This window comes from Meles meles, chromosome 13 (assembly GCF_922984935.1).
Source record: "Meles meles chromosome 13, mMelMel3.1 paternal haplotype, whole genome shotgun sequence".
Taxonomy (NCBI): Eukaryota; Metazoa; Chordata; class Mammalia; order Carnivora; family Mustelidae; genus Meles; species Meles meles.
In genome coordinates, this window is record NC_060078.1 from 33,105,989 (window position 1) to 33,129,541 (window position 23,553).

The 23,553-nt window shown below is 37.4% G+C and overlaps 1 protein-coding gene across 4 annotated transcripts in view; it reads right to left on the reverse strand.

Annotated features, from left to right (window-relative positions):
* MICU1 (mitochondrial calcium uptake 1) overlaps positions 1-23,553 on the reverse strand; it is a 230,453-nt gene that overhangs the window by 181,356 nt on the left and 25,544 nt on the right. For all 4 annotated transcript variants that reach the window (XM_046026571.1, XM_046026570.1, XM_046026569.1 and 1 more), the window contains exon 2: positions 1,618-1,779. In XM_046026571.1, coding sequence (XP_045882527.1) covers positions 1,618-1,778 — 161 coding nt within the window. In that variant the 5' untranslated portion in view covers position 1,779. The remainder of the gene's footprint in view (positions 1-1,617; positions 1,780-23,553) is intronic.

Here is a 23,553-nt window from a genome sequence, read left to right on the forward strand (position 1 = left end):
CCGTCTCTTCCTCCTTCTGTCTGTGTCCCACAGTCTAGGTCTTTCTCTCCCTCTCTTCCTGTCCATTTTACCTGGAAATTTTTTAAACTCATACACTTCTTTCTAAGATTCCAGTACCCACATCGTCATCTCAAACTAGTATTAGTGTCTGTCTGTAGCTTCGTCCCACTCCAGTTTATTCCACTGTTGTTGCTATATTAATCTCTCTTCAAACTCGTCGGTGATCACCTCTTTCTTCAAAGCCTTCAAAACTTAAAAATCGCAACTTCTTGGCATGGTATATAGGATCTTTTATATCACAACTCCAGCTTTTTTGGGAAACTGTCTTTTCTGCTGTACTCTATCTCCTTTCTTTACTTCCCATCTTCATAGTATACCCAGTAATAACACTTAACATTTATTGATAGTTTACTATGTACCAAGTACTTTCTCCATAAATGTTTTTTATTTACAAAGCTATGTGCCAGGCACTTTTTAAAGCATTTAATAAATAATAACTCGGGCACCTGGCTGGCTCAGTTGGTGGAGTATGCAACTCTTGTTCTCAGGATTGTGAGATGGAGCCCTACACTGGGTGAAAAGCCTACTTTAACATTAAATAAAATAAAATAAAATGCTATTTTATTTATTTATTTGACAGAGAGAGATCATAAGTAGGTAGAGAGGCAGTCAGAGAGAGTGAGAGGGAAGCAGGCTCCCTGCCGAGCAGAGAGCCCGATGTGGGACTCGATCCCAGGACCCTGAGATCATGACCCGAGCCGAAGGCAGCGGCTTAAACCACTGAGCCACCCAGGCGCCCCTAAAATGCTATTTTAAAAAGCCCCTGGAGCGCCTGCATGGCTCAGATGGTTAAGCATCTGCCTTCAGCTCAGGTCATGATCCCAGGGTGCTGGGATTGAGCCCGTCATCGAGCTCCCTGCTCAGTGGGAAGCCTGCTTCTCCCTCTCCTACTGTTCCCCCTGCTTGTGCTCTCTCGCACTCTGTCAAATAAAATCTATAGAAAACAAAAAAGTAAATAAATAAATAAATAACCCCACATAGTAACTCATTTACTCTTTATAACAACCCTCTGAGATAGGTGTTATCATTATCCCCATTTTACTGTCTATTGACAGAAAGTAGATCAGTGGTTGCATAGGATTAGGAGGGATGGAGAAAGTGGGAAGTAAGTGCTAAATGGCATGGAGTTTCTTTGTGGAGTGATGGAAATTTTTGGAATCAGATAGTGGTGATGGCTGCACAACTTTGTAAATATACTAAAAGCCAGTGAACTGTACATGCTAAATTGGTAAATTATTAAATATGTTGGTTTCTTATTATATATCATTTATTTAAAAATTATTGAAATTATTAAATCAGTTTATTATTTAAATAGTTCAGCAGAGGAGACAGGCAGACCTTGAAACATTGTTGCTTTGACACAATAGTTGAATTCTTTGAAACATCCTATCTCACAGACAAATTATTATCAATGGCAAATGATTTGGGCAAGAAATTCTGGCACAAAGTTAAGCCAGAAATCCATGCAATCCTTTGAAATAACAGAGACAACGAGAAAAACGAAAGCTCGTGCAGGAGACTAACTCTCCTAACTAACACTCTCAGAATAACACTAACCTCTTCCACAGGAGACCAGTACTTGCAGTGACTGCAGATGCTCCCAGGAAAGCCACCATCATGAGCCGTCGCCTCATCTGGGTGGGCTGTGATCCCCCATGGTAACATCGAGAGCCCAGAGCCAGTTCTGCCAATGCAGAGAGGGAGTTAAGACGAAACATCCTGTGGATAAAAAGGAGAAATATTACTCCTAACTAGTGGTAGCAACAGTGATGCTGAAATGATGAAGATGACAGTATAAATGTCACCAATAATCATTATGGACTTACTCAGTGGCAGATAGTAAACACTCTGCAATACCATATAGTATCCTATTTAATCCTCAGAACAGTTGTATGAGAAAAATACTACTTATATACCTGATATATCAGTCAAAGTATAATTGGAAGAAAAAAAAACATGATAATTTGAACAGGAAAAGTTTAACATAAAGCAGTATTAATTTTAACAGGGATAAAATACTAAGGACATATAGGACTAAGGACATATACAGGAAGCAGCTACTATTGCAAAGGCTGATGCGGAACAACAGGAGAGGAGTAAATCTGTGAAGGGGTCACTCTCAACAGGGCTGAGATACAGGTCTGTGGTGAGGACATGACCATGGATGTCTGAGAAATTTACTAGAGTGCCAGGCCAACAGAAGTCACTATAAAGTCATCTAGTAGGAGAACTCAGTATGCCAGTGGAACTCAGGAAAGTATCCATGGGGAGATGTCAGAGTATGAACTCGCTGAAAAAACTGCGTTTGGGAGTACTGCCTCTAAAACTACCTAGGGATTGAGAGCCCCAAGGTGTCCCACATGCTACAGGCCACTGTGTGTTACAGTGCATACAAGAATAGGAAGAAAAACTTCTTCCTTCTCTAGTCTCCCTCGAGCTCTTCCACTGACAAACCTTAACAAAAGGTGGCAAGAGAGAAATTTCCAGTATCACAAAAAGGACAATGAAATATGGATTTAGAATTACAAAGCAACAGGTTTATAAGTGGCACAACCATTTTAAACATGTGGAAACTGAGATACAGTGACTTGCTCTGGAGTATGCAGCTGGGCAGTAGATCCAGAATCTAAAATAAATGGACTAACATCAGAACCCAGGTTTTTAAGTAGGATACTTTGCTGTCGCCCCCCCGCCACCCACGTAATGCTGATACAGTTTTTGTTAAACTAATTTAAGTTTTTTGGGGTTTTTTAAAGATTTTATTCATTTATTTGGGGGAGAGAGAGAATGAGAGAGAGAGAGTATGAGAGGAGAGAAGTCAGTGGGAGAAGCAGACTCCCTGCCGAGCAGGGAGCCCAATGTGGGACTCGATCCCAGATCCCAGGATTCCAGGATCACTACCCAACCCGAAGGCAGTCACTCAACCAATTGAGCCACCCAGGTGCCCAAAGTAATTTAAGTTTTAATGAAATTTGTTTCATTCCCAAGTCCTTGGAAGGTCTCCTACCCACTAAATTCTTTAGTCTCATACTTCTAACTTCACCTGTTCCTCTCACTGTACCCAGGTTTTTAACTAGGACACTTTGTTGCCCCCCTACCTTGTAATGCTGATATGCTTTTTGTTAAAGTAATTTAAGTTTTAATTAATTTTTTTTTCATTCCCAGGTCCTTGGAAGGCCTCCTACCCACTAAATTCTTTAGTTTCATGCTTGTAACTTCACCTGTACCTCTCACTGTTTAACTCAGAAATACCTGTATTAGGTCACATTATTGTCAAAAACATTCACTCTCCCATTCCCCATCCCATAGGCAAATATTATTTTCTACACTCTTCATTTTGGGTATATCAAATATATATCAAATATATCAAATAGCCATTGACCTTCCTTTGACCAACAAAATGTGGGCCAGTTCCACAAAGCACTTTTAAGAAGTATTGCTATTAGCCTTCTTGTGCTCCTGCACTCTATGAAGAGAATATCATGCCCCAGATGGACTTTATCCTTCAACCTGGGTTCTCTAAGGAACAGATCTCAGCCTGGAGCCAGGCACTGTGAAGACCAGCTGAGCCAGCAGAGCACAACCAACCTACAGAATGCTAGTGAGAAATAAATGTTTCTGATTGTAAGTCACTAAAATTGGGAGTTGTTTACTGTCACAGCAAAGGCTAACTAATTCAGCATGTAAGAGAAGTACTGGGAAGTTCTCATTCAACAAAAATGTTTTAAGTTCATACTATTTATTAGACTTAAAAGGTCAAAAAGAGTTTAACAATCTAATTTTTAAATGATATGTTTTTAAGCTGGTATCTTGAAGAAGTATTAAAAGGATACTTTAAATGGGTATAGATATTAGAGAATTAAAAAATTTTTTAAACAGCAGGGTAAGACTAGGTTAGTCAGCAAAGGCTTTTGTTTAGTTCTGAGACTCAGAATGGCAAACAATTTTGATCAAGTCACAGAAATTTCATGGACACCAAAAAAACGACAGGATCATTTCTGGCCTCTATACAGAGAATTGATAGAAAATTATTTTCTTCCTCTAGACAGTATCTTGAGGCCAGAGTAAAGACTTCATTCTTTTATTCTACCAGGCAGACTAGAAGAGAAAAGGGCATTTCATCCTGGTTATAGGACTTTTTTTTTAAGATTTATTTATTTGATTGAGAGCGAGATCACGAGCAGGGCGGAAAGGGTAGAGGGAGACGCAGGTTCCCCGCTGAGAAAGGAGCTGATGTGGGACTCAATCCCAGGACCCTGGGATCATGACCTGAGCCAAAGTCTTAACCAACTAAACCACCCAGGCAACCTGGTTATATAACTTTTTTACAATGACAATTCATTCATACTTGAATACTTCATACTTGAAGTATTCATCCTCTTCCCCGCTGACTGTCCCAAAGCACAGTTCACTGCTTCCTAATTTAAATTATCTTGCACTTTATACATACCTTCCTATGGCAATTTCTATATATGTAAGTTTCTATATATGTAATTCTATATATGTAAGTTTGTTTTCCCCACTTGGCTCTCACTCTCCTTTAAGGCCAAAATTATTTTTTTTTCCTCATCATAAACATACAGTCTGGTACAGGGCCTGTTACATTATAGGTGTTTAAAATATCTATGTAATGTACTTTCACATGAAGGTAAAGGTACAAATCACACAGGTACTGGCTCCTAACATTTAAATATACTTCTAAGCCCCAATACACTAAGAAAAGTATGTCCTTTACCATTTGGGTTCAAATCAAGTTATATTATTTAGCTGTCTCTTAAGATCACAGAGCCAGAAATGAGCTCTTCTCTGGGACCTATACCAATAATCTCTTAAGTAAACCTTTCCCATAGCCTTCTTCATTCAGCTTAGGCCCAATTTCAAAGTTGAAGCTAAATCCTGCTTTTTTCCCACTTTATGGACAAAGTGGGAAAAGAATTATTTTTCTCTCCTATTTCCTATAACCTAAGCTGCAGCAATACAATTCTTATATCCTTCTCTAACCCCAGAAATCATTTCATTTTGCTGCACATATTCTAGCAAAATATAGCACCAAGGAGACTGTCCACTATATTTTCTTCCCGCCTGTCAACAACTGATACATTTCTAAAATAACATTTTCTAAACCCACAGTGCATTCAGATACACAGCATTTCTCTTGTCTATAATAAAAATGAATACTCTGGTTTCTCTTCAGATCAAATACATCTCTCCTTATAGTAAAAATGAGCATACCTAAAACATAAATCTGGAGAAAACATTATTTATCACTGACAACAGAAAGAAAAGAGTGCTCAGAAGTTTTCAATTGTGAAAGGCAAGTAACCTAACCAGTTCAAAAGTTGGAACAGACAAGGAGTGTGTAAGACTGGAAGATAAATTCACAATTAATCAGATATTCTCCATATATAGACATATGTCCAAATAATAGACATCTCATAAATAGAAATATGTTCATCAGTGTAATAAATCCATTTTTCAGTAAGAATAAATAAATAAATACACAAATGATCAAAGAGGTAAGGCATCATCACTTGAGAAGGTCATCTGAATTATGGACTGAGAATTCTCATCATATATATAACAGGAAACTAGTACATACCATAAACTGGAAAATACATGATGGAAGATTTTTTCTTAAAGAATAGCCATTTACCAGTAGTGAACAGAATAAATTGCAAACAAACAAACAAGAAAGAATAAATTGCAAACAACAAAGGCAGAGAACGCTAATGGGAGTAGAGAATACAGCCAGAAGGCAATTAGTAACCTAAGTACTGGATGCCTAGATGATAAGTACAGAAACCAAAAATAAAATGAAAATGTCTAAAGAGAGACAAAACCATCAGATATCACTGTACAACACACATTAATATGCAGGTGTGAGGGAGATATGGAAGAGAGAAAGAAGAAAGAGATTAAAACAATAACAACACTAAATAGCAGATAGTAGAAAGTGAAATAGAATAGGAATCTAATGATCCAATGACCTAGGCTCAACTCCAGTACTAAACAGTTGTGCACAAAGGAAGCTTATTCTTCCTTAAGGAAGAATTTGAGAAAACGAGAGAACTGCCTAAATGAGCTTTAGGGTTCCTTTTATCTCCTAATGCTCTCTAACCGTGGTGAAAATCTATATGGCAGAGTTTAATCTAGTTCATTTGAGGTTGAGGGGGGAGTAAGATCATATCATACAATCAAGATTTATTAGTGTTGAGAATCCATGTCTGTGTGCTTTGGTGCTAGATTTTAAATTTTGAAAGTTCTGAATTCTACTAACAGTCTACTTACATTTTGATGTTGTAATTCAAATATTACTGTCTACATCTCATTTCACCACTGGTTTTAATCTCATGCCCCAAAATGCACATCAAAAGATATATCTAGGGCAGCTGGCTGGCTCAGTTGGTGGAGCATGCAATCTTGATCTCAGAGTTAAGAGTTTAAGCCCCATATTTGGTGTAGACATTACTCAAAAGTTGTTAAAATCTTTTTTTTAAAAAAAAAAAGATGCATCTACTCATCTTCTCTAGTGCAATTTTCAGTTGACAAGTAAACAACAACAACAACAAAAAAAAACACTGAAAAAAAAAAGACTATTATAATTTAATTCCTAACTTTGTAGTGAAGAAAGAGTGTTAACTAGTTGAATGTATTAATTTTTGATGAGAGACTATGTAAACAGATTTAAGGAGATCAGCTTTCCAACTGAGTCTGGAAAACTGAATAGGCCAACTGGTAGCAGTTATGCAGTAATGAAGCATGTTTATGAGAAGGATTAAATTAAATGAAAAGGAGCGCACAGTTTTCTTCCCTAACACTACCTACCCCCTTCAAAAAGGCATACCTTTTCTTCATGTGAATTCAAAAAAAAAGATGAAGATATATTTCCATCCAAGAAAGGTCAAGGGAGGGGCGCCTGGGTGGCTCAGTGGGTTAAAGCCTCTGCCTTCAGCTCAGGTCATGATCTCAGGGTCCTGGGATCGAGCCCCACAACATGCTCTCTGCTCAGCAGGGAGCCTGTTTCCTCCTCTCTCTCTCTGCCTGCCTCTCTGCCTACTTGTGATCTCTGTCTGCCAAATAAATAAATAAAATCTTTAAAAAGAAAAGAAAAGAAAGGTCAAGGGAAGCAAGTGAAACATAATTTTGTTACCAAAGAAAAGCACTATCTATCCAACAAGAAACAGAACAAGATTTTTAAACCTGTAACAACATAACATTGCTGTTTCTATATCTACTTTAAGACTATTAAGCTTAATATATTGCTTTTGAGCAACCACTCTGGAAAACAGCATGGAGGTTCCTCAAAATGTTGAAAATAGAGCTACCTTACGACCCAGCAATTGCACTACTGGATATTTACCCTAAAGATACAAACATAGTGATCTGAAGGCGCACATGCACCCAAATGTTTATAGCAGCAATGTCCACAATAGTCAAACTATGGAAAGAAACTAGATGTCCATCAACAGATGAATGGATAAAGAAGATGTGGTATATATACACAATGGAATACTATGCAGCCATCAAAAGAAATGAAATCTTGCCATTTGCAATGACATGGATGGAACTAGAGGGTATTATGCTTAGCGAAATAAGTCAATCAGAGAAAGACAACTATCATATGATCTCCCTGATATAAGCAAATGGAGATGCAATGTGGGGGGTTTGGGGAGTAGGAAAAGAATAAATGAAACAAGATGGGATCGGGAGGGAGACAAACCGTAAGAGATTCTTACTGCCACAAAACAAACTGAGGGTGACTGGGGGGAGGGTGGTAGGGAGAGGGTGGTGGGGTTATGAACATTGGGGAGGGTATATGATATGGTGAGTGCTGTGAAGTGTGTAAACCTGGCAATTCACAGACCTGTACCCCTGGGGCTAATAATACATTATATGTTTAGTTAAAAAATTAAAAAATATATATATTGCTTTTGATAACTTTCAAAGGGTCACAGGACCAAGAAATCATTTAATTCAGCATCTTTATTTTAGAGATAAACAAAAGAGATCCAGATAAGTTATGTGGTTTACTTACAGCTAATTAGTACAAAAACCTACACTAAATCCTAGAATTCTTGTTCCCAAATAAATAACCTAAAGGGGAAAATACTTTTTAATAACTGTTCTCAGCAAAATAAATGTAATAGCCACACGCCAAAAAGAGATCAAATGCCCAACCATAGAATATATAAACAATAGTAAAACATAATACAATGTAATATAAATATTAAATGTTAATCATAAAATATTATTAAACTGTTTCACAAACCAAGAAAGTTGGGCTAAAGAAATTTAAACAGTTGGAAAAAAGAAGTAAAAATGGCTCTGAGAACTATGAAAACATACTAAGAGAATGCATATTAAAACTATATTGAGATACTGCTTTTCACTCATCAAGCTGTCAAAAGTTTGAAAACACACTGGTTGGCAATACTGTAGAAATGGCACTGCTAAGGAATGTGTTAAGCTGGTACAATGTACTTCCTAAAAGAAAAGTAGTGCAATCTATGGAGGGCAATTTGGCAATATCCATTAAAATATCCATTAAAATCACCCATAATATAAAACTGCATCCAGCCAGCCAGCAACTGTACCTCTGATGAAATTTCCTAATGATATACCTGAACACCTGTGAAATTATATACACACAAACACAGTTATTCATCATATCGTGGTTGGTAACAGATTAAATCCACCTCAGTGTTCACCAGGAGAGGACTGGCTAAACCATGATAAATATATACAAGGCAATACCATGTAGCAATAACAGGGAATGAAAAAACTATGTATGGACTTGAAGAGTTTCATGACATACTGTCATCTTAAAAAAAACTAAGTTGTGGAACAGCATATATGGTATGTTACCCTTTTATGTAAAATGAAGAGCAATAAGAATGCATATCATGTTTCTAGTAGGTAGCTCTGGAAGGACACACAATAAAGTTAACAGTGGTGGGGCTGGAAGATGGGTGATATTAAGAGGGAGACTTCTACAATGTACTACACTTCATTTTTAAACATTTTTTAAAAAGATTTATTAATTTGAGAGAGAGAGAGACACCAGAGGTAGAGAGAGAGAGAGCACAAGCTTGGAGGAGGTGGAGAAGTAGGCTCCCCACTGAGCAGGGAGCCTAACAGGTGGCTCAGTCACAGGACCCTGGGATCATGACCTGAGCCAAAGGCAGACACTTAACCAACTGAGCCACCCAGGTGCCCTCTTACAAACTTTTTTTAAAAGGCAGAATATGTACATGCCAGCTAAAAAAAAAAAAAGTAAAATAAATGTGCTTTTTTTAATTATAAAAAAAAATTGGGTGATCCAAATAAAATTTAATGATATTCTAGGGAAGATTCTCTTTATACTTTACATATTTTAAGAAAAATAAAGGCAGGTTCAGAAGACTGGTGTTTCAATCTCCTCAGCTGGGGACTATCATTTACCAGCCCTAACAGTGGGCAAGGGCCCGATAATGTCTTAGCAATCAACCCATATCATGGCAAGCTCCCTACTAAGGTTAAGTTTTACCTGAATCAAATTCATTCCCTAGTACCCTGATTATTGGCACATCCTGATTTGACTTATTAAACTGTTGGAATTCCACACCTTATCCTGATCCTGACTTAAAATAACTGCTTGCACTTTTCTATATGATTAATTGCCTTCTATTTCTGATCTCTGACAATTGTACATCTAAAGAAGGACTGCTTAGTTCTTCCAATCCTCACACTGGCCTAAATAAACTTCTGGTATATACTATTACCAACAGTACTACTGTTAAAAGCAACATTTGCAGGGCGTCTGGGTGGCTCAGTCAGTTAAGTAGCTGCCTTCAGCTCAGGCCATGATCCCGGGGTCCTGGGACTGAGTCCCACATCAGGCTCCTTGCTCAGTGGGGAGCCTGCTTCTCCTCTCCCTCTGCCCCTTCTCTTGCTCATGCTGTCTCTCTCTCAAGTAAATAAATAAAATCATTTAAAAAAAAAGTGCAACATCTACTAATTCTGAGGCCAAGACAAATTTCTGAGACCCACCCAAATTTGGCCACCAACAAAATTTAGACCTCAGTTAAATAAAACTTCAAGGTTCCAAAGTGTTTAGTTTACATGAACTAAGAGCTTGAGAAAATAAGAACCGAGTGTCCTTCTTGTGTTTCCATGATCTAATACAACATCTGGCATATATATGTACATGATAGCTCAGTACACTCTAAGAAACTGAAATAGGATTGCTCTTTGAGAACTACATTGTAAAATCAGCACAATCAGGAGTGCCCACTAAGACTCACCTTATTCATCCCAGTGGCAGCTATATACTAACCCTGGAACCGAAGGTCATCAGAGCCTCAGCCACTAAGTATCTAAACTATATATTTAACTCCACTTTATTCTATTACCATGCTTACTAAGTATGTTATGATTCTAACAAGAGCTTCCTGTTTAGACTGCCTTCAAAGAGAGAACATGCTGATCAGAAGATGACAGTATCCTAGATCTCCACACCAGCTATATCTCTCATGGTAAACTAATAAATTAGCAATCTGGTTTAATCTCCTATGATACTAGTCTGCCTAAAAAAGCTTCTCTGAATCTGATGAATTCTAAGACTTAAGTTATAATTTGGTGACTTTCAAGGTTCAAGGGCCAATCTTGCACCATCGGGACATCTGGACACCCTGCCTTGCCATTTTATTCAGTTTTCCACCTGGGAACAGTTGCCAGTGAGAATGCCCCAAAAGTTTTGGATGGCTAGAGTCAATGAACTTAGGGAACCACATTCACCTCCCCTTTGCCCTGGGTACTGAAGTTAGGGGAAGGCAATAAAAGAAGAGTCTAAAGGTGGAAAAATTGTGAGAGTATTGATTTGCTGGATGTGATACAGATTTCGGAATAGAATAAGCAAGACTGCTTGCATTTTGTTTACAAGTAAGATAGGAATACATTTTTATTATCAAAAATGTCATTGTAGGGGCGCCTGGGTAGCTCAGTCCATTAAGGCTCTGACTCAATTTTGGCTCAGGTCAGGATCTCAGGGTGCTGGGATTCACTCAGCAGGGATACAGCTGCTATCTCCCTCTCCCTTTGACCCTTCCCTTGCTCATTTTCACTCAAGTGCTCTCTCTCTCTCAAATAAATCTTTTGAATGAAGTCACTGCAGAGGCGCCTGGATGCATTAGTCAGTTAAGCATCTACCTTCGGCTCAGGTCATGATCCCAGGGTCTTGGGATCGAGCCCCATTTTGGGATCCTTGTTCAGTGGAGAGCCTGCTTCTCCCTCTCCCTTTGGTTGCCCTTGCCCCTGCTTGTTCACTCTCTCTCTCACTCGTGCACGCGTGTATGCTGTCAAATAAATAAAATCTTTTTTTTTAAAGATTTTATTCATTTATTTCACAGATCGTAAGTAGGCAGAGAGGCAGCCCGACGCAGGGCTAGATCCCAGGACCCTGGGACCATGACCTGAACCGAAGGCAGAGGCTTAACCCACTGAGCCACCCAGGCGCCCCTCAAATAAATAAAATCTTAAGAAAAAAGTCACTGTACAGAAGTATAAAGGTTCATCTTATTCTTCATCTTTCTGAAACCCCACCACTCTCCCTAGAAGTAAACTCAGAAAGAAGTTTGTATGCATCTTTCCTGAAATCACTCCATTTGTTTACATACAAACAATATTCATATGTGTATACTCAAATATTTAGCATTTGGAATGCTTTGCATTATCATTTGTTTTATATAATGAAATCATATCATACACATCTACAGATCTTTAAAACTTAATACAACTTAAAAATCATTCCAACAAGAGATATCCTTTTTAATTCTAACAGTATTTCATTCTATGATTATGCCTCAATTTAACTGGCAGTTAATACACAATTTAACTATTTGGCAATTAATCCTTAATTAATTAAAGATGTTTCCATACTTTGCCATTACAAACGTAGCTACAGAGACATTTCCTGTGCATTTATTTTTATTCATTTTTATGCAAGTAAATCTGTGGGACAGACACCTACAAATGAAACCACTTAATTAAAAGTAACGCATGAGGTGCCTGGGTAGCTCAGTTGGTTAAGCATCTGACTGCTGATTTGGGTTCAGGTCATGATCTCAGGGTGGTGAGATGGAGCCCCTAGTGGGCTCTGCGCTGGGCAGGGAGACTGCTTCAATTTCTCTCCCCTTCTCTCTGCCCCAACCCTCTCATGATCTCTCTCAAAAAAAAAACCAAAAAGGTAATGTCATGTGATCATTTTTAACTTTGAAAGATACTGTCAAATCACCCTTCAAAACTGACATTCCAATTTATATACCACCAACAGTTTATCAGGGTACTTCTTTCCCTGTATTTGCTATTACTGATCTTTTCAATTTATATGGTGGATTAAAAAATGACATCTAATTTAATTTGTACCTTACCTATAATAAATGAGTTTCATAATCTTTGTTTAGTTTTCAAGAGTTCATCCCTATTTTTCTGAGGACTATTAGAATACAAGCTGTATTTATTTTCTTTTGTTCCATTCATATTCCCAGCCCTGAGGTTTCATCTTTCCTTCCTCTAAAAAGGGGTCGGTCATATTTTCCACCTAGATTTATTTTAGATATAAAATATTTTTAGGTCAGATGCAATTTTAACACCAATCCATCCAATGTTATTTTTTGGTAGAATGTTTTTACTAACAACAACAACAAAAGGATAAAACTTTCCCAATGTGAACCATTTCAATACTTTTCCAATTCAATCTTACTGAGCTCTATCAGAACTGACTGGGAAGATTTTTTCCATCTAACATTTTTTTTTCTTCTCTTTCTTTGTTGTTGTTGTTGTTTGTTTGTTTGTTTTTTAAGATTTTATTTATTTGTCAGAGAGAGAGCACAAACAGGGGGAGCAGCCCGCAGAGCAGGCAGAGGGAGAAGCAGGCTCCCTGGTGAGCAGGGAGCCCGATGTGGGACTTGATCCCAGGACTCTGGGATCATGACCTGAGCCAAAGGCAGATGCTTAACTAAGCCACCCAGGCATCCCTAACATTTGTCTTCTAATGGCTGGTTATACTTTCAAAATACTTGCATGGATTATGCATTCATTACACTGCTGAAAAGAATATTTTAATCTTTTTTTCTTTAAGTAGGTTCCACGCCCAAAGTAGGGCTTGAACACACAACCCTGACATTAAGACCTGAGCTGAGATCAAGCTCGATGCTTAACCGATTGAGTCACCCAAATACCTCAAGAATGATTTAATGTAAACAGCAACAAAGGTCTCAAAAATATTCAGCAAGTATTTCATCTTTACACACTACTAGAAAATGAGAATACACATCATTCTGCTGTCATATTTATCCTTTTGAAAACAGAAAAGAGATCACAAATGAAATTCTGACTGAATTAAAATGGTAAAAAAAAAAGGGGGGGGCGCCTGGGTGGCATAGTGGGTTAAGCCTCTGCCTTCGGCTCAGGTCATGATCTCAGGGTCATGGGATTGAGCCCCGCATCAGGCTATGTGCTCAGCAGGGAGCCTGCTTCCCCCTCTCTCTCTGCCTCTCTGCCTACTTGTGGTCTCTGTCTGTCAAATAAATAAATAAAATCTTAAAAAAAAAAAAAAGGGAATGCCAGAAGCCATACTAAAAATTACAGTATACCCAATTCAACTGTAGTATAGTGACATAACACAGATGGATGCACTTTTTCTTATTTTTACTAAAGCTACAATCTAGAATTTACTAAATACACACTAGGCAGTAATGCAAACATAAATAAATGTATTTATTTCACTGATATACATAGCACTTCTTCTTTGCAAAGAGTGTTATTCCCAAAACACATGCAAACTATGAACAACAATAGTTGTCATGAACATAGGAGAATAAATAACAGAAAAACTAAGCATCTGCTACTGCTAGATTTAAGATTTATGGACTTCTGAGAGCAGATTTAAGTAGTTTCAGTTTAGCCAGTTGAGTTATTCCTTGTGCAGTCCACAAGAATTACTATAGTGAATATAATTTCATAATGGAGTCCATAGTCATAGTTTATATACTCAAAGAACTTACCAAACTGGGCTTCTGCATCTCCATGGAAACCGAACTTGATTCCTGTGCCTAACACAACCACAAAGTCTAATAAAATAATTTGGGTATTAAACACATCTAAATATTTATTGATTTAAATGGAAACTGAAGTTCACTAATCATAAATAATTATAAATATGACTATATAATAGGCTATTGGACTAGAAATGAGGAGATTCAAGTTTCTGGCTAGGTTTTGTCATTGTTTCTACATGTCTTTTTTTTTTTTTAAGATTTTATTTATTTTGGGGAGAGAGAGAAGCAGGCTTCCCGCTGAGCAGAAATCCTGATGCAGGGCTTGATCCAGGACCCTGGGATCATGACCTAAGCCGAAGGCAGACGCTTAACAATGGAGCTACCCAGACGCCCCTGTTTCTACATGTCTTAACATGAAAAACTGTTTGTATACTATTCCTCAGCCCAGCCCTTCTTAAGGTTTACCTCATCTGTAAAAGTTACATAAAAACCATTATTGCTCTTGATTTCTTCCTCTAAATTCCTACAGAATTAACATTCTGTACCACTACTCCGGTACAGTGGATTAAGCCGCTGCCTTCGGCTCAGGTCATGATCTCAGGGTCCTGGGATCGAGCCCCGTATCGGGCTCTCTGCTCCACAGGGAGCCTGCTTCCTCCTCTCTCTCTGCCTGCCTCTCTGCCTACTTGTGATCTCTCTCTGTGTCAAATAAATAAATAAAATCTTTAAAAAAAAAAAAAAAGAAATAATTTCAATTATTATTAATAATTATGCAGGAGACTTATGCAGGAGACTACAAATCAAAAGACAGGAAGTATGTTTTAGGCTTCTTAGTATCCTCAGTGTCAATTAATGAATTTAAAATTATTACTAACTGTCATAACAAGTATTACTGTTCAATTACATGAGTAGATACAGAGAACTTCGGTTCTCTTTTCTAGCTCTAGCCTGCTATGGGACCAGTAAAAGTTTTATCCTCTTTGAGACTGAACTCTGGGAGATGAAGGGCACAGGTGGTATTTATTTCTAGGTTTTTTTCTGGCATTAAGAGTTCATTTCAGGAAAACAAAATATAAAAGTATTTTGAACTTTCTGGAAGAAGAAAGTCACCTTGAGTGGTTATGAATGAGGCAACATCACCATTAGCCTCAATAGCTGAGGCAAATTACATATAATCCATAATGTCCAATTGTCATTATTTCATTCAAGTCATTAGCTATGTATTTACTGAGCAAGATATTGTGACAGCAGTACAAAAGGCACAAAAATGAGCAAGGCACAGTCTGCCCATAAACACCTCATCATTTGGTAATAGACATAAAACAACTATTTGAATATCCATTATGCAAAAGACAAAAAATATATGGGCTCCAAGAACATATTAACAAGGATTCCAAAAAAGGAAAAATTACATTAGGTTGGAAAGTGGAAAGGGCTCAAAAAAAGCTCCAAGGAAGAATATTAACTTAGGGTAGGAAAAAACAAACCATTTTTAAAAATACAATTATTATTTGTTTCAGGGGGTACACGTCTATGATTCTTGAGTCTTACACAACACCCAGCACTCACCACAACACATATCCTCCCCAAGGTCCATCACCCAGCCACCCCATACCCCTCCCCTCCAACAGCCTTCAGTTTCCTAAGGTTAAGAGTCCCTTATGGTTTGTCTCCCTCTCCGGTTTCATCTTGTTTCATTTTTTCCTCTCTTCCCCTATGATTCTCTGCTTTGTTTCTTAAATTCTGCACTATCAGTGAGATCATATAATTGTCTTTCTCTGATTGACTTATTTCACTTAGCATAATACCCTCTAGTTCCATCCACGTTACTGCACATGGCAAGATTTCATTTTTTGATGGCTGCACAATATTCCATTATATATATTTATATACCATGTCTTCATTATCCATCATCTGTCGATGGGTATTTCAGCTCTTCCCATAGTTTCACTATAGTAGACACTGCTGATACAAACACTGGGGTACAGTGCCTCTCTGAATCCTCACATTTGTATTTTGGGGATAAATATACAGTAATGCAATTGCTGGGTCATATTTCAACTTTCTAGGAACCTCCATACTGTTTTCCAGAGTGGCTGCACCAGCTTGCATTCCCACTAAGCATTTTTTTTTAAAGATTCTATTTACTTATTTGACAGAGAGGCACAGCGAGAGAGAGGGACCCCAAGAAGGGGTAGTTAGAGAGGGAGAAGCAGGCTTCCTGCTGAGCAGAGAGCCTGATATGTGGCTCAATCTCAGGACCCTGGGATCATGACCTGAGCCTAAGGCATTCACTAAATGACTAAGCCACCCAGGCGCCCCCCCCCCCCCGACTAAGCATTCTTTATAAGAGTTTGGCTGAATGCACTAGCTTAGAAACCTTTGTCATATCATTTGAGAAATGGGTTAAACTACTAGATTTAATTATATTGGATAATTTTTAAAACATCTCTGTACATTTCTTTTAGATTAAATGAATCAGCTTGAAAGTTCTGCATTGAAGACACAAGGATGACTGCCAAAATACAGTAGAGATTAACGTTCATGTCTAGAAAAGATGCATTTTCATACCTCAAAGTGACATTACTGACAGACTCAATGAGGAAAGCTCACACCTCAGCTAACTCTGTTCTGGGAAGTATCTTCTAACAGCAAAGAAAGCTATTTTAAATGATCTAGGTGAGAATATAGAGTTAATTTAAGTTATGTAAGTCCCTAACAGTTTAAAAAAAAAAGGTAACTGTAAGAAAAAGAATCATCTAACAGAAATGTTGGGTTTGACAAAAAAATTTTGGTACATATTCTCACTAAATGAAGATGCTATGGAAAAGCAGGTCACTGGGAGCCTGGGTGGCTCAATGGGATTGAGCCCCACATGGGGCGCTCGGCTCGGCAGTGAGCCTACTTCCCCCATCTCTTTCTGCCTGCCTCGTGATCTCTGTCTGTCAAATAAATAAATAAAATCTTAAAAAAAAAAAAAAGAAAAGAAAAGCAAGGTCACTATCCTTCTGATACTCTGGGAAATATTCTTTCATCTATCAAGTACCTCCATGGCCACTTTTTGTGTGCATATGCACACAAACACACACATGCACACACCTGAAATGTATGTCTGGTGAAGAAAGAAAGACATAAACTTCTGTCTAGTTAAGAGTGACAATTTCCCTTCTTGAATAACCGCACAGAAAAACAAACTGCGCAAAGGGAAAAGAAAAAAAATAATCCAACCAAAGAAAAAGTATACTTTAAACTAAAAACAAACCTACCCAAAAACTACAGAAACAGTGATGATCAATATAAATTTTCTAAAATTCTAGGATGTGATAATGTGTTGATATCATGATTAGGCTCTCAATATTTAAAATTTCCATAAAACAAAATCTCCACCTTGTTTCAAGTCTTATAAAATAGGTAGCTGTAGAGTTTCAATGTTTAATAAATACTTTTAATGTACCTAAGCGCCATTAGAAAAATACTGGATGGAAAAATTCAGCTATCAATAAGGAAAGTTTAAGCACTGCTATAAAAGAAATTAGTGTCAATAAAGTATTAGCTTGTATAAAGCAAAGGTGAGGGTGTGTAAAAGTGAAGACGATACAGAATAGTCTAGAAAAAGCTTTGTGAAAAACTTTTTTTTTTTTCAGGATTTTACTTATTTGACACAGAAAGAGAACACAAGCAGGGGGAGCAGCAGGCAGAGGGAGAGGGAGAAGCAGGCTACCCTCTAAGCAAGGAGCCCGATGCTGGACTCTATCCCAGGACTCTGGGATCATGACCTAAGCTGACAGCAGATGCTTAACCAATTGAGCCATCCAGGGGCCCCATAAAAAACCATCTACTCTCCACCCTCCCCAAACTCTTAGGTTTATATTAATTTATCGAAAACGAAGACATTTCAGTTTCAAGCCCATTCTAAGCCTCACACATTTTATGACTACTTTGCTATATTTTATGCCAATACCAGCAGTCAAAATTTTAACATATAACATAAAACTCCATTTTAAATGTTTCTGTTTGGGGTACCTGGGTGGCTCAGCCATTAAACGTCTGCCTTCAGCTCAGGTCATGATCCCAGGGTCCTGGGATCAAGTCCTGCATTGGGCTCCCTGCTCAGCGGGGAGCCTGCTTCTCCCTCTCACACTCCCCTCACTCGTACTCCCTCTCTCACTCTCTCTCTGTCAAATAAATAAATAAAATCTTTATAAACAAAAAATAAATAAACAAAATGGTTCTGTTTAAACAATTTTTATTATAGGGTTAATCCAGTAAGATGCTGTTAATTAATATTTGATTATTCACTTGGGACTTTGTAAGCCCAAATTCCCATGAAGAATAAATCTTAATCTTTATCATTAAACCAAAGTAAAAAGTGTTAGATTAACTTCTGCTATGATGCATGTATGATTTAAAGACAACAGGGGCAGGTGAAGACAATGGTAGATGCTTACACCCCAGTTGAACAATATTTTCTCCATAAACAATACAGAACAATAACAAGGAAAAAAGAGCTGTCTTAAAACCATGTACTCTGCATAACTTGAAGACAGTCTAAACTTTAAAATAATACTAAGTAAAAGGAGAAAAGGAACCAAATCTTGGTGTGTGATCTCATGTGCCTCCCCCATCACTTTTCTGTCTCAAGGCTTTGGGGTGGAAAAAGTAGACTGAGAAAGCATGTCAGGAGTAATGAAGAAGAGAAACTAGGAATAGGGCCCAAGGTTGATCTGAAAATTCAATGGGTGATCTAAGTCCACACTAAATCTAAAATATTTTTTAATCATTTTATTTATTTTTCTTATGGTAAGTGTACTCTTTCATTCCCATACTCTATTTCCTCTATACCCGCATCCACCGCCATACTGGTAACTATCAGTTTGCTCCCTACAGTTAAGAGTCTGCTTTTTGGGGGGCACCTGGGTGGCTCAGTGGGTTAAAGCCTCTGCCTTCGGCTCAGGTCATGATCCCAGCGTCCTGGGATCGAGCCCTGCATCGGGCTCTCTGCTCAGTGGAGAGCCTGCTTCCCTTCCTCTCTCTCTCTGCCTGCCTCTCTGCCTACTTGTGATCTCTGTCTGTCAAATAAATAAATAAAATCTTTAAAAAAAAAAAAGAGTCTGTTTTTTTTTTTTCCATTGAGTCTTTGTTTTGTTTCCTAAATTCCACATAAGAGTAAAATCATATGGTATTTGTCTTTCTGATTTTAGTTCAGTAGCTCCATCCATGTCACTGCAAACGACATGTCAAGATTTCATTCTTTTTATCACTGAGTAATATTCCATTGTACAGACATAAAACATTGCCTTTATCCATTCATCAATCAATAGACACTTGGGCTGCTTCCCTATCTTGGATATTGTAAATAATGCTGCTACAAGTACAGGGGTACACTGTACTTGTACACATGTATCACTCTGAATTAGTGTTTTTGTACTTGGGGGGTAAATACCCAGTAGTGTGATTACTGGATTGTAGGGTAGTTCTATTTTTACCATTTTGAAGAGCCTCCATACCATTTTCCACAGTCTCTGTACCAGTTTGACTTCCCACCAACAATGCAAGGGCTCTTTTCCACACCCTTACCAATACTTGTTTCTTGTTTTTGATTTTAGCCATTCTAACAAGCATAAGGTGATACCTCACTGTAGTTTTGATTTGATTTCCCTGATGATGAGTGATACTGACCATCTTTTTCATGCACATGTTGGCCATCTGTCTGCCTTCTTTGGAGAAATGTCTGTTCATGTCTTCTGCCCATTTTTAAAATTGGATAACTTGGCTTTGGGGTGTTGAGTTGTATCAGTTCTTCACATATTTCGGATGGTAACCCTTTATCAGATATGTCATTTGCAAACATCTTCCCTCATTCAGTAGGTTGCCTTTTAGTTTTGTGGACTATTTCTATCACTGTGAAGAAAATTTTTATTTTGATATAGTCCCAATAATTTGTTTTTACTTTTATTTCCCTTGCTGAAGGAGACATATCTAGAAAAATGTTGCTATGGCCAGTATCAGAGAGATTACTGCCTGTATTCTCTTTAAGGATTTTTAAGGTTTCAGATCTCACATTTAGGTCTTTCATCTATTCTGAGATGACTTTTGTGTATGGTAAAAGAAAGCGGTCCAGTTTCATTCTTTTGCATGTGGCTGTCCAATGATCCCAACACTATTTATTGAAGAGACTATCTTTCTCTGATTGTATATTCATTCCTCCTTCGTTGAAGATTAGTTGACCATATAATTGTGGGTTTATTTCTGGGTTTTCCCTTCTATTCCATTGATTTATTTCTTTGCTTTTTAATGCCAGTAACATACTGCTTCAATTGCTACTGCTTTATAATATAACTTGGTATCTGGAGTTGTTCTGTTTTTCTTTTTCAAGATTACTTTGGCTATTTGAGGTCTTCTGTGGTTCCATACAAATTTAAGATTTGTTCATTCTAGTTCTGTGAAAAATGTTGGTAACTTGATATGGACTACATTAGATCTGTAGATTGCATTAGGCAGTATTACAGGTATTTCAACAATGTTTGTTCTTCCAACCATGATTATGGAATGTCTTCCCATTTTTTTGAATCATCTTCAATTTCTTTCATCAGTGTTTTATAGTTTTCAGATTATACGTTTTCCACTTCTTGGGTTGTTTATTTCTAGATATTTTATTGGCTTGGGTGAAAATATAAATCGGACTGTTTCTTTAATTTCACTTTCTGCTCTGTCATTAGCGTATAGGTTTGCAACAAATTTCTATACATTGATTTTGTATCCTGCAACTTTACTGAATTCCTTTATCAGCTCTAGTTTTTGGAGGGGTTTTTTTTTTTTTTTTTTGGTTGTGTATGTGTGGAGTCTTTAACGTTTTCTATATACAGTATCATGTCATCTGCAAATAGTGAGAGTTTTACTTCTTCCTTACCAATCTGGATGTGTTCTATAAACGCATATAACTATATAAATGTACAACCATATCTAATAGTTTTTTGGTGGAGTGCTTAGGGTTTTCAATATATAATATCATGTCATTTCCAAATAGTACAATTTGGATGCCTTTTATTTCTCTTCCTTGCCCAAATGCTCTGGCTAGTACTTTCATTCAATTCTATGTTGGGGAAAAATGGCAGGAGTGGGATTCTTGTCTTATTCCTCTTCTTAAAGAAAAAGTTTCCAGGGACACCTTGGTGGTTCAAGCCTTAAGTGTCTGCCTTCAGCTCAGGTCATGATCCCAGAGTCCTGGGATCAATCCGTGCATCAGGCCCCCTGCTCTAAGGAAAGCCTGCTTCCCCCTCTCCACCTCCCCTTGCTGTGTTCCCTCTCTCGCTGTGTCTCTCTCTGTCAAATAAATAAATAAAATCTTAAAAAAAAAAAAAAAGGAAGAGAAAAGGTTTCCAGCTTTTCACTGTTCACTATGATGTTAGCTGTGGGCCTGTCATATATGGCATATGTATGTTGATGTACACCCCTCTCAGTTTGTTGAAAATATGACCACTCTTCTTAGAGTTGAAATTCTGTATCTCTCCATTGTCAAATCCAAGAATAGAGAGGTATCTAGGGACATGGATCACGACAGTCATTCCAATTTTATAAGACCATACATTTAGGATAAAAGCAGTATTTAAAGGAATAATGCCAAAATGATTAGCAGAAATACAGGCAGAATCTGGACAAAGACTAATGTTATTTGATTCATACCAATCTAAACAATCACTTCTTCCACACACTTCTGACCACTATGATCACAAAACCAAAGTCCATGCTCCTGATACAGGGGCATTCAACTTTCTGTCATCTTTAACTACCCATGGAGGATCACACAGGACTAGTCAAGGTAAAAAAAAAAGTTCCAATTTCTGGAAAAGATGATCTCTAACACTACCATTAATCAGCAATCTTCCAAACAGAGGTTTATTATTCTTCCTCTTTTTTTTAAATGATACAGAACACTGGAAAAATCAAAAGGAAATAAATTCATAATTTAATCAGTCTCATATATATCAGAACTGCAATACATTTAAAAAATTATTTCTAGGCACACTTGGGTGGCTGTGTCAATTAGGCATCTAATTCTTGATTTTTGGCTCAGGTCATGATTTCAGGGACCTGGGATCGAGCCCCACATTGGCTCCCTGCTCAATAAGGAGTCTGCTTGTCTCTCTCTCTCTCTCCCTCATTCGCTCACTCTCCCAAATAAATAAATCTTGAAAAAATTATTTCTAGATGAAAAGTTATAGAGATTTGTTGTGCAACAAAGTGAATATACTTAGCACTACTATACTATGTTTAAAATTATAAATTCAGTGCTATGTATTTTTCACAATATGAAAAAAAACATAGAGTATCAACAAAGAATGAACCCTAATATTAACAAATGGCTTTAGTTAATGATAATGTTTCAATATTGGATCACCAATTGTAATAAATGTATCATAATAATGCAAGATATTAAAAATAGGGTAACTGAGAGGTAGGAACAGAGACAATATACACAAACAGGAAATACAATGGCACTAAATTCAAATCTTTCAATAGGTAATAGGCTAAATGCCCCCAACAAAAGACAAGGGTATCAGACTGGATAAAAAAGCAACACCCATCAAAATGATGTCTGCAAGAGACTCATTTTAGACCCAAAGACTCCTCCAGATTTAAAGTGAGGGAGCAGGAAACTGTTTATCATGCTACTGGACATCAAAAGAAAGCTGGAGTAGCAATCCTTATATCAGACAAATTAGATTTTAAACCAAAGACTGCAATAAGAGATAAGGAAGGACACCATATCAATAGTTAGAGTCTATCCAACAAGAAGATCTAACAATTGTAAATATTTATGTCCCTAACATTGGAGCAGCCAATTATATAAACCAATTATTAACAAAATTAAAGAAACATACTGACAATAATACAGTAATAGTAGAGGACTTTAATACCCCACTCATAGCAATGGACAGGTCATCTAAGCAGAATCAACAAGGAAACAAGGGCTTTGAATGACACATTGGACCAGATGGACTTCACAGGTATATTCAGAGCATTTCATCCTAAAGCAACAGAATACATATTCTTCTTGAGTGCATACAGAACATTCTCCAGAATAGATCACATCCTGGGTCATAAATCGGGTCTTAACTGGTACCAAAAGACTGGGATCATTCCTTGCATAGTTTTGGATCACAATGCTTTGAAACTGGAATTCAATCACATGAGAAAATTTGGGAAGAACTGAAATACATAGGGGCTAAAGAGCATCCTACTAAAAAATGAATGGGTCAACCAGGAAATTAAAGAAGAATTTAAAAAACTCATGAAATAAATGAAAATGAAAATACAACTGTTCAAAACCTTTGGGATGCAGCAAAGGTGTTCCTAAGAGGGAAGTATACAGCAATACAAGCCTTTCTCAAGAAAAAAGAAAGGTCTCAAATACACAACCTAACCCTACACCTAAAGGAGCTGGATAAAGGACAGC